The 16,065-nt window shown below is 45.3% G+C and overlaps 1 protein-coding gene across 1 annotated transcript in view; it reads right to left on the bottom strand.

Annotated features, from left to right (window-relative positions):
- Nucleotides 1-16,065, bottom strand: part of LOC133000177 (dedicator of cytokinesis protein 3-like) — a 95,864-nt gene that overhangs the window by 7,545 nt on the left and 72,254 nt on the right. Inside the window, 9 exon segments of the mRNA XM_061070041.1 lie at nucleotides 3,573-3,691; nucleotides 3,816-3,897; nucleotides 4,256-4,400; nucleotides 5,364-5,494; nucleotides 5,583-5,699; nucleotides 7,330-7,413; nucleotides 8,302-8,481; nucleotides 9,148-9,234; nucleotides 10,093-10,259. Of these exon segments, the coding sequence (XP_060926024.1) occupies nucleotides 3,573-3,691; nucleotides 3,816-3,897; nucleotides 4,256-4,400; nucleotides 5,364-5,494; nucleotides 5,583-5,699; nucleotides 7,330-7,413; nucleotides 8,302-8,481; nucleotides 9,148-9,234; nucleotides 10,093-10,259 (1,112 nt within the window).

Genomic DNA, 16,065 nt, shown 5'->3' with positions numbered 1-16,065 from the left:
CAAAGACAGCAGGCTGTCCAGCCTCTCCTCTCCTGCATCGCCTAGCGGGGGCCTGGCTGCTCCTGCCCGGCATCTTCTGTTCGCATCCAAATCTACGAGAGGAGCGCAAAGGTGCAGCTTCCAGCTCATCTTCTCAAGGAAACCTACTCGCCCTTCAAGCTCTTCCAATCTCCTAGCAGGTAAGGACTTCAACAAGCGAGAGCATCACAGCTCAACAGAACCGCGGAAGCAGAGACTACACGAACCAGAGACTTCGAAGCCAGGAAGAACGGCGGACCGCACAGCACCTTTCTCCCTGTTCAAGGACTGGTAACATACTGGGCTTAATAATGAGACTAGACTAGAAGCAAGACAGTTTATTTGATTCTGTGTGGTGTTTATAAGTTTGATATATGTGGTGATATTGTGTTACAAGTTAAATCAAGGTTAATGTAAGTTGGGCTCTACACAGACCCTGCCATTTTCTGATTAGCATTTTCTCAGACACTGCAAATCTCTTCACCTACTTAACTACGTCCCCCGACCAGAAGGAGAGGGGGGGGGGGGTTGCTATCTTAGAGACCATCTTAAAAGACCACAGGAAGGTGTGACTCTCTTTGTTAGCCACTGTTGGGGGTGAAGTCCTGAGATCTGACCTCCAAACAAAGGGGAGCAATAACACTGCGGCCTGTTGGCCAGCCCGAAACCAGTCCAACCAGTTTTCTGCTTTGCATCCACACATTCTTCAGACATCCTGGAGCCTCGCCCAGCAGGGGGGCATTTCCTGTGTCCTTCAGGGACCCCCACTGTGACTCTGAAACGCCCACTGAGGTCGAATCCCCGCCCACTAAGGTCGGGACCCTGACATTCTCATTGGCTGAGAGCCAACTGAGGCTCATGACCACTTCCTCTAGGGGGCAGGTACCTCCCAGGTACAACAAAATCCCTTAACCCACAGAAATCTTTCTCTTTTCCACTTTGCTCAAGTCGTATCCAGACCCTCCAGGGGCCTAACTACACGACTCAGTAACTAAGGAGGCGATTAGACGTTTGTTTAATAACATTTTATTTGAAGTCGTTTCATTTTCTTCTTTTATCTCAGTCGAAGTTTTATTTTTGATAGGACTTTTTGCTGTTTTAACTTGAAAGACCGAAACAGGAAGTGCCCCGCTGGACGGACTCCGACACTTCCATAGACTTTTCTTTTTTCAACGATCCACAAAGCCGTTTGTGGATCGTTGAAAAATCCCTGCAGAAGCGCGACGTTCATCCCGCTGAGGAGTACAGACAATCCACTCCGTTCCTGTAAAGCAGCACGTTCTCCGCTGTTACAGAAGAAGACGAAGTTTCATTCCGTCAAGGCAGCATGAGGAATTCGCCCCTTTTCCGGTCCAGCGGCCGAGCTCCGGAGCTCCGCTCGAGAGAGACCACGTCATTCACTGGCCCCCGACACATTCGGGCCGAGGCGCAGGCACACCGCGAGGGTGGTACAGTAAGAGACTTGATTATCTGGGCAGATACGTAGCGTATTGTTTAATATTTGAGTGTATTTGTTTGCGGGACCTCCGTGTCTCATTGTTTAGCCACGACGATCCGGACACTTCCGGTTTCCGGTTACGGCCTGGTGCCACAGTTTTTAAGCGCCGTGACTAAACGTCTCCGGCTGCACTCGTTCCCGTCTGAAGAACCTTACAGAGATTTTACCGTCAAACTTCAGCACACAACGCCGTTTGAGTGCTGAGCGGTAAAGTAAATGCAACTTGTTTCTGACGGTGTTTTAAGAGCTTCTTTGAACTCTCCTTGCATGTTTTCTCTCTCTCTTCACTATCTCTCTCTCTTCTCCTGAACCTGTTACACACGTTCCGATCTGTATTTATAATACAGTTCATGTCACATAGTTAAATCTATACTTAGAGGGCCTGAAGGCATCTTACCGCCATTTTGACTCCAAAGCTAAACTAGAACAAAGAATCCTTTGTTCCACCTCCTCCTTTGTGTCTCACACGTGGTCCGGCGGCCATTGGAGATTAGTCATCTCTAGACCCGCCCTCAATTCTGGCTCTAAATTCATAACGAACCCGCCATTTTGTTTTGTAGTTTTAAGCCTAACATTATCGGCCTCCATCTTAGATGTGACGTCACTACGTGACTGCGTCATCGCCACGCCCCTTCTTTTTCTCTCTCTCTCGCACGCACACACACACACATTGATAGACACAGACAGATACACACACGCACAGAGACACATAGATGCATACATGTGTGTTCTAAATTGTGATAAGCTGCTGCCGTTGTTATCTTTGAAATATGGGAGTTTGTTAAAAAGATGAATCATTAAATAGCATTAACTATATTTCACACATATACACACATAGATACACACCTACACATAGAGAGACACATACACACACACACACACACACACACACACACACACACACACACATACTCAAAGACATATTGATAGACACAGACAGTCACACACACACAGAGACACATAGATGGACCAGAGGTTACATGTGTGTTCTAAATTGTGATAAGTGCTGCTGTGGTTATCTTTGAAATATCAGAGCTTGTTAAAATGACGAATCATTGAATAACATTATAACTTTATTTCCCCTTTTTAATAAATGCTTTTGTAATTAAAGTATCTGTAGTCTGTGATTATTTGTGCATAAGTGTGTGAATACAGCTGGATTATGATTGCCTGTGCTCGAACTTAGAAGCCTTCACTGTTTATTAAATAATCATAATATTAACCATTAGGATTATTAATTTAACCAATATCATATGAGACTGATATTTATAGCTTGATTTCGTTGGTCCCTGTAACCAGGGTGGTTCCCCTCTACGATAAGTTATGGCCTTATCATTTTTTTAAATTATTTTTAATAAATAATCTTTTATTATTTTAATAATCATATTTCATGATTATTAATAATTAGCCAACGTCAAGTCTACTCCTATTGCACAACACCACCATTTTGAAAACATGCTGAAGAAGGTGTGAACTTTTTGTCAAACCACCATTCTGAAAGCACCCTTATTTACATACGCACACGCACACACACACACTCAAACACACATCTTTGTTAGTTAGTATTTTGTTTAGTAATTGGTGTTTTTATACTTATTATGTTTATAATAAATGTTTTCTTTTAACCTTGTCCTTTCATTAATGTTGCATAAGTGAATTTTGCCAACCGTTACACTGTCAAGAACTCTATAAACCTTAACTGTTCATTATATAATCTTTAATAGTAAATATTAAGATTTCTAACTGAACTACATCTAAATGAGACTGATCTTAATCAATAAATTGGCTATCGTTTCCCTTCTGTGAAGGGTGGTGCCCCGAGAGAACTTTAAATCAACTAAAGTTATGATTTAATATTAATATTTTAAATATTAATGTTTTATTTTTTTAATTTTGATAACCAAATGTATTGAACGCCTAAAGGCACACCAGCTTATGGTATCATTACCAACCATTATTGCACAACACTGCTGTTTCTGGATCAAGTGGAAACACATCATGTTTAGTGTGAACCTTCCACTTCCTGTCACTAGCGGCTGGCTCCAGCGCTCAGTACCTGGCCGTTCTCCGTGAGGTTGGTGTACATGGCGCTGCTCGGCCGCTCCCTGTGCGGCGGCAGCAGCATCAGCATCTCTCTGTTGTGTCGGTACTTGTCCGGCAGAGACGGAGAACCCACTGCAGGAGGAACCACAAGGGGGAGGAGTCAACAGAAACATACCAGTGTCCGAAAGACGGAAATTAATTCTCCTTCCTCCATGTGGTGCTCGTGGGCGGCACTGAGGCACAGTGGGCTGCTCACCTCTGATGGTGGAGGGGGCGGAGTGTATCATCTGAGAGGGCGCAGAGTGGGTGGAGCTCAGGCTAGAGGAGGAGGGGCTTGCCTGCGAGGGAGAAACACAAATTGATTAAGTGAAAAGAGACACGACGGTGTGTCACCACAATATGATTTCTATTAATCTCATCTTCATTTCATATCTGTTCCATTTAATACACGACAGTTATTCTTCATGATGTCACTGAGTTTCAGTCGTGTTGCTTTCACAATAATATGAGATCACTGTGACCTTTGACCTTAACTGAAATCTAATCAGTCTGTGAGTCCAAGTGAACATTTGGGCCATCTTTAAAAGTTCTTCTTCAGAAAACACGTTCACGAGGCAGAAACAGGTTTTCTTCAAGGTCACCGTGACCTTTGACCACTGAATTGTCACCATGGAAACAGTGAGGAGCTGGACTCACCTGCATCCGGTAGAAGTCGTCCGGGTGCTCCACCACCATCCCATCCGCCAGGATCAGCAGGTTCCCAACGTTCCCCATCTCACTGGAGGGGTGGGAGGAGAGAGAGGAGGAGGAGGAGCGCACTGGAGTCAGAACAGCTATGGGGCTGGGAGGATGCAACCAAGGAGAGAGGGGGAGGTGGGAGGAGGAGAGGAAGGAGGGAGAAGAGGAGAGGGAGGAGGAGAGAGGAGAGGAGAGAGGAAGGAGGAGAAGAGGAGAGGAAGGAGGGAGAAGAGGAGTGGAGAGGAAGGAGGGAGAAGAGGAGAGGAAGGAGGGAGCGGAGGAGAGAAAGGAGGGAGAAGATGAGAGGAAGGAGGGAGCAGAGGAGAGGAAGGAGGGAGAAGAGGAGAGGAAGGAGGGAGAAGAGGAGAGGAAGGAGGGAGGGAGAAGAGGAGAGGAAGGAGGGAGGAGGAGAGGGAAGAGGAAGGAAGGAGGGAGGAGGAGAGAGGAGAGGAGGGAGGAGGAGAGAGGTGAGGAAGGAGGGAGGAACAGAGGGAAGACGGAAGAGGGAGGAGGGAGGAGGAGAGAGGTGAGGAAAGAGGGAGAAGAGGGAGGAGGAAGGAGGTAGAAGAGGAGAGGGAGGAGGAGAGGAGGAGAGGAAGGAGGGAGAAGAGGAGAGGAAGGAGGGAGAAGAGGAGAGGAAGGAGGGAGGAGGAGAGGGAAGAGGAAGGAAGGAGGGAGGAGAACAAGAGCCAAGCGAGGAGTCGTGCATTCAAAGAGAAAACGCAAAACAGCAACACAACATGCGTTTTGGTGATTTGGTGGAAGGAGAGAGAGACGCAGTGATGGGAAGAGAAAGAGAGAAAATGGAAGAATTTCAGAACATGTGATGAGTCCAGTCGAGGGTAGAATACACGGAGATGAAGTGAGGAAGAGGAGGAAGAGGAGGGAGGTGAAGATCAGTGTGTTAAACAAGCAGAGGTCGTCAAGGAGATGGAACCAGCGTCACAAAGAGTCATGAAGACACCGGTGAGAGAAAGTGTGGACGATGGAGTGTGTGTGTGTCTGTGTGTGTGTCTGTGTGTGTGTGTGTGTGTAGGGTGGGGGGGGGGGGGGGGAAGGGTCTGACCTGTGCCGGTGCATGAGCTTGAAGCTCTCGGGGCTCAGGGGGCTGTGTGAGGCCAGGATCCCTCTGGGGGGCGTGGCTCCTGAGACCACCTTGTCCAAACCAGGAAGTCCCTGCAGCGCCACATAGAAACACTGCTCTGAATATTCAACCCGCTCGACCAATCAGGACGGGTCAGAGCGAACCGCTGGAGGCGGCGTGCGAGCGGCGGCGTGCACTCACGTGGCAGAGGCTGCTCCTCATCATCTGGAACTGGTCGATCAGCTTCTTGTGCAGCGGACGCATCTCCGGGTGAACCAGCTTCTCGTGCACGGCCAGGCCGACGCCCAGGATGTGGACCTGAGGGAGACAGGACGCCTCGTGTTCAGAGGGTGAAGAGGAACCCTGAGATCTCTCCGTCTTCACAGAATCAACATGTCCTCTCCTCTCCCAAACCTATAAACAGTTCACTCCTCCACTAAAGTGTGAGGATGAACCATTGGGCCTCATACAAGATCATGTTTGGATTGTTTCCCTAATTTTAGACGAACATCCACAGCTTCTGTCTTCAGAGAAGTGTGTGAGTGACGTGTGTGAACATGAGGAACGTTTCCTGTGTGTGTTGTATTGGGAAAATGACTTGGTGTAGTGGAAAAGAGCAAAGTGTGGTTGAAACTATTTGATAGTTGAAGAGTAACTTTTTGCAGACCTGTCTAAGACTCCATGACCTTAAATGTTTATGACCTGAAACCTGAATGACCTTTCCATTACTTATTGACTGTCCAAGGAACCCAATAGAAATGTATGTAAATCATTTCTTCTTGTCCTTCGCTTCCTGTCTGCAGAGGTGTCAAGTAACGAAGTAAAAATACTTTGTTACCTTACTTAAGTAGAAATGTTGCGTATCTATACTTTACTGGAATATTTATTTTTCAGACGACTTTTTACTTCTACTTCTTACATTTTATATCAAATATCTGTACTTTCTACTCCTTACATTTAAAAAATAGCCTCGTTACTCCTATTTAATTTCGGCTTGTTTTCATTCCGGTTTGTCATCGTTCAAAAACACACACAAAAAAAGGCAACACGACCTTGTTACGACTTTTACTTCCTCTAAGTCAAGTTTGATTATTGGTATTGTTGAGTCCAAAGGTCTCTTCCAACAATATATGTATTTGCATTGTAATTGAATGTTATAATTTTCAATGGGCATATATGCAGCTGAAACGGGTAGCCTAGTGCATCCCACATTTTTCAACATAACATTTTAATATAACATTATAGTCATAATGGCCTTTAGAAAAATGTGTTTTTTGGAGGAGGGGGGGTAGTGCACTATAGGCCCCTGAGACGCGGATTAAGAGTTTGTACTTTTACTTTTATACTCTAAGTAGTTTTGAAACCAGTACTTTTACACTTTTACTTAAGTAAAAAGCTTGAGTTGATACTTCAACTTCTACAAAAGTATTTTTAAACCCTAGTATCTATACTTCTACTTGAGTAATGAATGTGAATACTTTTGACACCTCTGCCTGTCTGAATCTACCCTACAGAACCAGTCTGAACTGGCTCAGGCAAACAGCCTTGTTCTCCTATATAACATCTGTCTATTTCACTGTTCAGGATCTTCACTCTGAGATCCTTGTGACTCTCTGTGTTGATCCTTTCTGCAGAAAGCCCTTTATTAAATACACGTAGATAACTTTGATGTTTCCAGCCTCTTGTATCTCCAGATTTCCGTCACAGTATTTAAGTGAGTCTGAGTTTGAGCAGAATTAACCTCCCAATACAACCATATATGGCTGCACTTCCTGCCCCATGTCAGAAGGGGAAAGAGACAGAAGAAGAATTTAACGAAGTCACAGATTAAAGTTGTGATTTCAGAGATGCAGAGAGGAGCAGAGGGATGAGGAGACGAGGTATGAGGAGATGAGGAGACGAGGGAGGAGGAGACGAGGGAGGAGGAGACGAGATCCCGAGGCCTCACCTGCTCCTGCATCAGGTCTTTGATCTGCGTGATCTTCTCCGTGTCCTCAGGGTGGCTGCTGATGTATTCCTTATCAAAGAACGCCTGGCCACAAAGAAAAGGGTCTGATGAGAGTCCTGCATCTTAAATACTCAGGTAGGATGTATTGTTATTATTATGAGACAGCTCAACTAGCGATGACAGGAGAGCGTGTCTATGTTCCCACAGCCCTATGTTCCCACAGCCCTATGTTCCCACATTTCTAATATTCATTACAAAATTAGGCCCTATGTTCCTACAGTTCCCACATTTCTACCCCTGCCTGGTAGTTAAGGGTTCACCATTCCGTAGCTGGCGATTTGAAGGAGCTAGCTTCCAAACTCTCTTGAGCTCAACACCCCTAACCCTAACCCTAATTTTCAGAAAAATCTAGAAATGTGGGAACATAGTGCTGTGGGAACATCGGGACAAATTTTTCAAAATAAATCTGGGAACATAGGTCTGTGGGAACATAGGGCTGTGGGAACATTGGGACTAATTTTTCAAAATAAATATGGGAACATAGGGCTGTGGGAACATTGGGACTCATTTTTCAAAATAAATCTGTGAAAATAGGTATGTGGGAACATAGGTCTGTGGGAACATCGGGACTAATTTTTCAAAATAAATCTGGGAACATAGGTCTGTGGGAACATAGGGCTGTGGGAACATTGGGACTAATTTTTCAAAATAAATATGGGAACATAGGTCTGTGGGAACATTGGGACTCATTTTTCAAAATAAATCTGTGAAAATAGGTATGTGGGAACATAGGTCTGTGGGAACATCGGGACTAATTTTTCAAAATAAATCTGGGAACATAGGTCTGTGGGAACATAGGGCTGACCCCGATGACAGCCTCACGTAGCCCTGTGCTAATGCTATCTGAGATCTGTTGAGAAGTTCAGTGAGATGATCAGAGGAACTTTATGGAGATGGAACAGTTGCTCCGACCTCTTGGTAGCGGGCGATGCCTCCGTTGACGGCGGCGTCGATGACTCCGTTCAGGGTCATGCTGAGCAGGTTGATGTTCCCGTGCAGCTGCTTGTGCTGGTACTGGCTGATCAGGGTCCGCAGCTCCTGGTTCTTGTTCTCCACCACAGACACGGCGTTTTCCAGCGGACTCACCTCCACCTGGAAGAGAAGGATCACGTTCTCTCCATGAACTCACTCTACACGGGAACACCACTGAGTTGCAACCTGACAAATATTATGTCTGGAGAAAGTCTGGAACCAATTCTGCAGATGTTCCTCAGAGCGTCTCAAATCTCAAAAGACTAATTTCTCAAGCAGGGATTTGATCTGATGATGATGGGTCCAATGTTCATTTTGTATAGATTTAGATATAGATATAAACATTAAATTATGATGCAGATCTGGATCCAGGGATTTTGATCTCTTTCATTACACATTGTGAGAAAGGACGTTCTCTGGGAGAATGTTAATAAATCTTGATGATACATATTTAGGTATTTATGAGCGTGTGAGAATGACTGAATTTATTGACTGTTGCTTCCTTGGAAGATGTTTTTCTGACATCTGACATTATACATGTTTCCTGTTAATGCTTCATTCTTTGTGATAAGTTCGCTTTGTCGTTTCCTCACAAATCATTTCACATAGTTTTACTTCCTCTTCCTTCACCACAGCCTGATGTTCTTCTGAGGTTGAAACTGAAACACCTCTCTCACAGGCTGCAGGGCGGTTTCACCAGCATATTTAAAGACTGGCAGCAGGAAGTCTGTGGTTAATTTTTTCCACATTATATCTACTGTCCATCACATTTTTCAGTTCACTCACCAGCTCTCGCTTCTCCACCTCAAACCAGCGAGAGATTCCAGGCAGGGGGTGCGTGAGGATCAGGGTGGTCCTCTCGATCCAGAGACTCTGAAACACAGAGATACAGATACATTTATTTGTCCCAAACACATGCACAGACATGCACAAGCACACTCATGCAAGGAGGGAAATGTAACCTCTTTTATGTAACCTTTGAACCCATCTGGTTCAGGACACACAGAGCAGTGAGCAGCCATGTACGGCGCCCGGGGAGCAGATGTTGGGGGAGTAAGGTGCCTTGCTCAGGGGCACTAGACAGGGTAGGGAGAATCCTCTTGGATTTTTGGACAGATCAATCCAGGTTCGTCTTTTTGTTGTTTCTCCGTGGAGTCGAACAAGAGACGAACCAGAGACCTTTTCTGCCCATTGTCCAAGTTTCTGCCACTAGTCCACCGCCTCTCCCTAAACGTTCTGGCTCCTCCAGAACGTTTGGTCTGAACATCAGCAGCTCCGAGCTTTTTGTAAATGATAAATGAAAACCATCACACAGGATTTACTGGGCGGCACAGTGGTGCAGTGGTTAGCACCTCACTGTCCCCTCACAGATGGAAGGTCCCGGGTTCAAACCACCAAACCTTTATTTATATAAAGATGGACATGGATGCAGGCTGTACACTTTCAAAAGCTCCTTTAAAACGTCCCTGAGAAACCAGGTGGATCCTTCCCGGCCCAACATATCCCAGCATGCATTGTGCTTCACTAACAAACCGTTTTCAAGGTGCCGGAGACTTCAGGTCTGTTGCTAGGCAACACCAATAAGGGCAGGATGAGCTGGGGACTGAAATCTCTCTTTAGACCGGACCGTCTCGTTTTAGTTTGGAATAAATCTGAGGATTTCTCAGGGTTTGTGAATCCACAAGTCAACAGAATCTGAAGAACTCCAGCAGAGACGTTTCTCCTTCTCACCTTGAACTCGTTGTCTCGGTCTTTGGATCCTTTGTGGAACGGCCGGTCGTAACGGAAGCGCCGGACGTTGTTGACCCTGTAGAAGCTCTTGATGCGGTCCGGTACTCGGTCCATCTGCAGCACGGTGACGCCGTCCGGCACCGGCGTTACGGCGTAGATCTGGAGGTCTGAGGGGGGGGGGGAGGTTAAAGAGCTGACCGAAAAACAGGGAGGACGTAGAAACGCATAAAAACGAACTTCCATAGAAGCTTCAGTAAACATTCATCTTCAAATGAGACGATCACCAGCACATTCACACTGTTGGGGGTGAGGTCCTGAGTGACCATCAAACAATAGGTTGTAAATACTTGAGGCCTACAAGGCCCAGCTGAAACCAGTTCAACCAGTTTCAGTCTTAATTCACACCTTCTCTAGACAGCCTGGAGCCTCGCCTTGGTGGGGGAAGCATGTCCTGAACCCCCACTGTGCCCCCCCTCCAGCAGGCCCTGGTGGGGAGATGTTGCAGGCCGCTCTGCAAAAACCTAAATGAGACTCTGAAACGCCCACTGAGGTCGAATCCCCGCCCACTAAGGACGGGACCCTGACATTCTCATTGGATGAGAGCCAACTGAACCCTCTGACCACTTCCTGAGGAAGCAGGAAGTCCTCAGGTGGTATAAGAGTGCTGAACTCACAGACTTCTCCCTCTCTTCACTCAGATGCCCAAGCGACAACAGAACCCCTCCGGGGTTCTACTAGTTAACTCGGTATTTTTAAGAGACTCCCTTTGTCCTCCTCTCTTCCACGCTGCTCAAGTTGTTTTCTGACCTCAAGAGGTCTAACCACACGACTCAGTAACTAATGGAGGCGATAAGACATTTGTTTTGTTCATTTCAATTCATTTCATTCATTTCTTCTTTTACCTTAGTTGACGTTTTTATTTTGAAAAGATCAAAACAGGAAATTGCTCGCTGGACGATCTCAGACTGTTTCCTTATCCACACGGACTTTACTTTATTCTTTCTCCACACGATCTACAACGGCTACAAGCAGCCGAACGTCCCTGTGAGGCAGCACGATCTCCGCTGCTGCAGAAGAAGACGAAACCTCATCTCGCCACGGAGCACAACGGATCGGCTCCGGCCCAGCTGCGGTGCTCACGAGAGCCCGTCTGAGAAACTTCAAGCGATTCACTGAACCTCCGGGGATTCGCGCCAAGTCGCATGCAACCCACAAAATCACGGTCACAGTAAGAGGCTTATGTTGTCTGGGCAGATGTTAGTTTTAATATGTAGCGTGTTGATTTAATACTTGAGTGTATTTTGTTGATGGAACTTCCGTGTTCCATTGTTTTAGCCGGCCACTACTCCGAGCCGCTACTTCCGGTTTCCGGTTGGATCGCAATGTTTTGTGTTGCAGTAAATAGGGCCGCGAGAAGCGCCTCCGCCCGCACTGTTAACGTCTGTGTGAGTCTGCAGTGATTTCACCGATCAGAACCTCGGCCCACAACGCTCGCTTGAGGGCTGAGGGGTGAATCACTGTTAACTCATCTCAGACGTATTTTTAAGAGCTTCTTTGGACTCTCCTTACATGTTTTCTCATGTTCTCTCTCTCTCTCTCTCTCCTTCTAAACCGACCTATACACACTCCTGACCTGTATTTATAATACAGGTCATGTCACATAGTTAAATCTATGCTTAGAGAGGCTGAACACATCTGGAAACCATTCGGCCCCAAAGCCAAGCAGAGATAAGAATTCTCTTTGTCTAAAATTTCCTTTGTGTAATTCATGTGACGACCACCAGTGTGCGCTCCGGCCACATGGTGTCATTAACATATTCTCCATTTTGGATAACGTTAAGTTAAACCCACCATTTTGAGTCTATTATTGCCACGCCTCCGCTCTCTCTCTCCTCCCATCCTGGCTCTAAATTCATAACGGCTCCGCCATCTTGTTTTGTAGTCAATCCGCCATTTTGAGAGTTTTTAGGCCTTGATTCCACGAATCATGATCGGCCTCCATCTTAGATGTGATGTCACTACGCGTCATCGCCACCCCCCTTCTTTTTCTCTCTCTCGCACACACACACACACACACACACACACACACACACATTGATAGACACAGACAGACACACACACACACAGAGACACATAGATGGACCAGAGGTTACATGCGTGTTCTAAATTGTGATAAGCTGCTGTTGTTATCTTTGAAATATGGGAGTTTGTTAAGATGATGAATCATTAAATAACACTAACTTTATTTCACACACACACACATAGACACACACACACAGAGAGACACTTTGACACAGACACACACACACATAGAGACAGACATACATAGGTAGACCGCAGGTTGTCCGTGTATTTTCTGAATTGTGATAAGTGCTGCTGCTGTGTTTACCTTTGAAATATTGGAGCTTGTTAAAATGATAAATCATTGAATAACATTATAACTTTATTTCCCCTTTTTAATAAATACTTTTGTAATTAAAGTATCTGTAGTCTGTGATTATTTGTGCATATGTATGTGATTGCAGCTGGATTATGATCGCCTGTGCTCGAACTTAGAAGCCTTCACTGTTTATTAAGTAATCGTTAATATTAAAATATTGACATTATTAATTTGACATTTATCATTATGAGACTGATAATTATAGCTTGACATCGTTGGTCCCTGGTAACCAGGGTGGTGCCCCCCTTTCTCAATTATTAATATAGATAGTATTATTCTTAAATTGATAATTTTATTGTTTTAGACTAATTATTTTCATTATTCTTGGTTGATAACCTTATCATTGTTAATTGACAGCTTGTACTTTCTAATTGATAATTCCTATTTTCTCATTAGTGGTTTTATTGTTATTTGATTACTGATCATCTTCAATTAATAATTTAATTATTTTTGATAGATAATTTTTATTATTTTAATAATCCTATTTCATGATTATTAATAATTAGCCAACGTCAAGTCTACTCCTATTGCACAACATAAATGGTGCCCCCTGTGAGGCGATCTAACTCCAGCTGTATCATAATACTGTGTACAATAATCCAGATTCTTTTTTCCAGAAATTTGATTTTTTTTTGAAAAATTTAAAAATTTTTTGAAAATTTAATTTTTTTTCAAAACTTTTCCTTTCTCTCATTTGGTATTGATCATGATTCGTTGTTGAAGAAGAAAATAATTTTGGAAATTTATTCTTCTTTGCAAAGTTTTATTTTTAATTCATTTGAACTTTTACCAAACCGGTATACCGGTGCCTGGTGTATCCGTAATTGGCTGCAGATTGCAATCGGTGGTTGTGTTCTCAAGGCACAAGAATCATAAATAATTTAAGAAAAGAGAAAAATAATTCTAGGAATTTATTTCTCTTTGAAAATTTTTTATTGTAATCCCTTTGCATCTGTCCCAAGCAGGTATACTAGTGCCTTGTGTATCCGTGGTTGGTTGCTTCTAGCATATAAGTGGTTGTGTCATCTCAATGCACAATAATTATGATTAATCTTTGAAGAGAGACATAGGTTCGAAACTAATTTCTCTTTGAAGTTTCTTTATTCTTAATTCCCTTTGCTAAGCAGACTTTTGTGTAACTTTGGTTGGTTGCTGACTGCGTTTCAGTAGTTGGTAATTTTTATTGGAGATTTTCTGCATGCTTTTGATCTTAAGGAGACAAACTAGATTTGAGAGACTAGTTTTGAGAAGACTAGTTGTTGACCAACTAGGTCTTAAGGATTGAGCCACCGAGCTATCCTTCATTGCTACTTTATAGACACAGGGTGAAGCTCACCTGTGTATCTTGTTGTGTAGTTTTTAATTAAGTGTTTTACCCACTTTATCCAAGCAAGCTTGAGCAGTCCACCAGGTGCCTTTTCGCACTCAGAAGATGAGTAGCATGTAACACCGTGGGGCAAGTGCTCCCACAGGACCAGAGGTCCTATTAGAGACTGTAGCCAGTCTGATTAATTTTTTTTTTCTAATGATGCGGTGAGTGAGTTGAGTGAGTATGAAATAAGTACCTGCGATCGTAAGATCAAGAACTGTCCATGCACTCATCAACCCCACTGGCCCGCATCCGAAAATACCCCATGCTCTGGGTCAACTGACACTCCTCTACCAGCAGAGAGCCGAGCTGCAGACCCAAGAACATGCGAAGGCGCTCAGAGCCATGCAAGCAGCATGTCGAGCGGAGCAGGAGAAAAACTCCTACCTGCGGCATATCGAGACCCGCAAAGAACAGGACCAGGCGGTGCAGGAGCACGCGCAGGTCAAAGGTCAGCAGAAAGGGGGGCACAGTCAAACAGAGCTGCCCCCCCCCCTCAAGCTGAGATCCCTGATGACAGGGCCAGGAGCTGACGTCATTCCCGGTGGAGCCAGCGGAACAGAGACACTGGGAGAAAAGCTGCGAGCACAGCTACGCAACCCTCATGCAGAGGAAGCTTTGATCTGGCGGGCCAGACACACCCAGCAGTCAACCGCTCCGACCCACTCAACACCAAAGGGGGAGCAGGACTCAACCCCTAGACGTGCAGTGACCTGGGACCGCTATGAGGCAACATCAAATGCCTGTCCAGCGGACACACAGCATCCACTCCAGCCAGAAGGAACACATCCTGCACGGAGCCATGCTGATCCACATCACAACGACGGAAGGAATCCGTCCTGGAGGGCTGAAAGAGATTCCCAGTCTGTCACTCAGGCAGAGGCGCACCATGACTCACGGTCGCGTCCTGGATGGTCCTCCAACCCCGGTGCAAGAGATGGTGGCCACGAAGATGAGTACCGTGGCACATTCGAGTCAAAAGACACTGATGACTCAGCACCCCCTCAAAGAGAGGAAATCCGCAACCGGCGGCAAGAGCCCCTTGAAAAGACATTTATCGCTTCGACCCAGACAACCGAGGGTGTAACGAAGACGACACCGTGGTTCTGGCAGTTCAAGTCCAACTCAATGTGGACCCGGCGCTGGAAGATGACAACTTTCCCCACGCCAGGATGAACCCCAGCAAAGAGAACCAGAAACGACCCTTCCAACAGGGTGCCCCTCAAAACCAAGGGGGTGAGGATTTCAACCAGCCCCACAAACAGTTTCGACCTCAGCACCTGAATCCCTCTCCACAGAGAAGTAGGGGCTGTAACCAAAGGAAACCTCATCAATACCAGGAGTATAGTGATGGTGACCGAAATCCAACACATGGGATGCATCCTGGCACAGAGGAATTAATACGGAGATGTGTGGATGAAGCAATGAGAGACATTGTGCCACGTGTTCCTCCAGGCTCCACTGAGAGACCAGACACTGAACCCCGTTGGCGAAACTAGAAGCAGTTGCCCTCCTTCTCCACTCCTAAAGATGACTTCAATGACTGGGAAGGACCGAGGCGCTGCCAGAAACCCCCTCTCACCTCCACACCTGAAAGGGGGGGGGAAGAAATCCCAATTTTAAAACAAAGACCGCTCAAACCACTCACTCCATCAATAGCTGCATGCTTTAGACCCTCTGTCAGTAAATTGTATAACGTATGTTCAGGTAGTGAACTCCTTAGACCTCGTTGAGGATTTTGAAGTTGTTACCACTACGGTTGTGCAGCCCTCACGGGTACAGTTGGCAATTCAGTCTTGGCAGAAAAATTTCAATATCTGTAGATTTGCAAACCTAGAAATAGGATTTACCATATATTCACAGATTAGCGAACAACAGAACGTGACTCGCCGTTCTAAATGTTTTGGTTTGACAGAATAACACACATGATTACCTCAAAACACCAGCACCTACTCAAACATTTTCTTCTGTTCCTTTTTCCACTTTTCTTTCATTTCACTCTTCACCGAAATTCATCAGTATGTTAACAATAACTGCCGATAAGCATTATGTGAAATTGAAATGTGCGCCGTGTTTTAGAATATATGTTGTTTAGCCTCTGTCTGCCCAGACAATTACCTCTCTCTGTTTAGACTCATGCCTCAAAGACATTTATGCCTCATGA

This window comes from Limanda limanda, chromosome 4, assembly GCF_963576545.1.
Source record: "Limanda limanda chromosome 4, fLimLim1.1, whole genome shotgun sequence".
In the NCBI taxonomy this organism is placed as follows: Eukaryota; Metazoa; Chordata; class Actinopteri; order Pleuronectiformes; family Pleuronectidae; genus Limanda; species Limanda limanda.
Note: the sequence above shows the minus strand (reverse complement) of the source record. Positions and strands in the feature narration are given on the sequence as shown.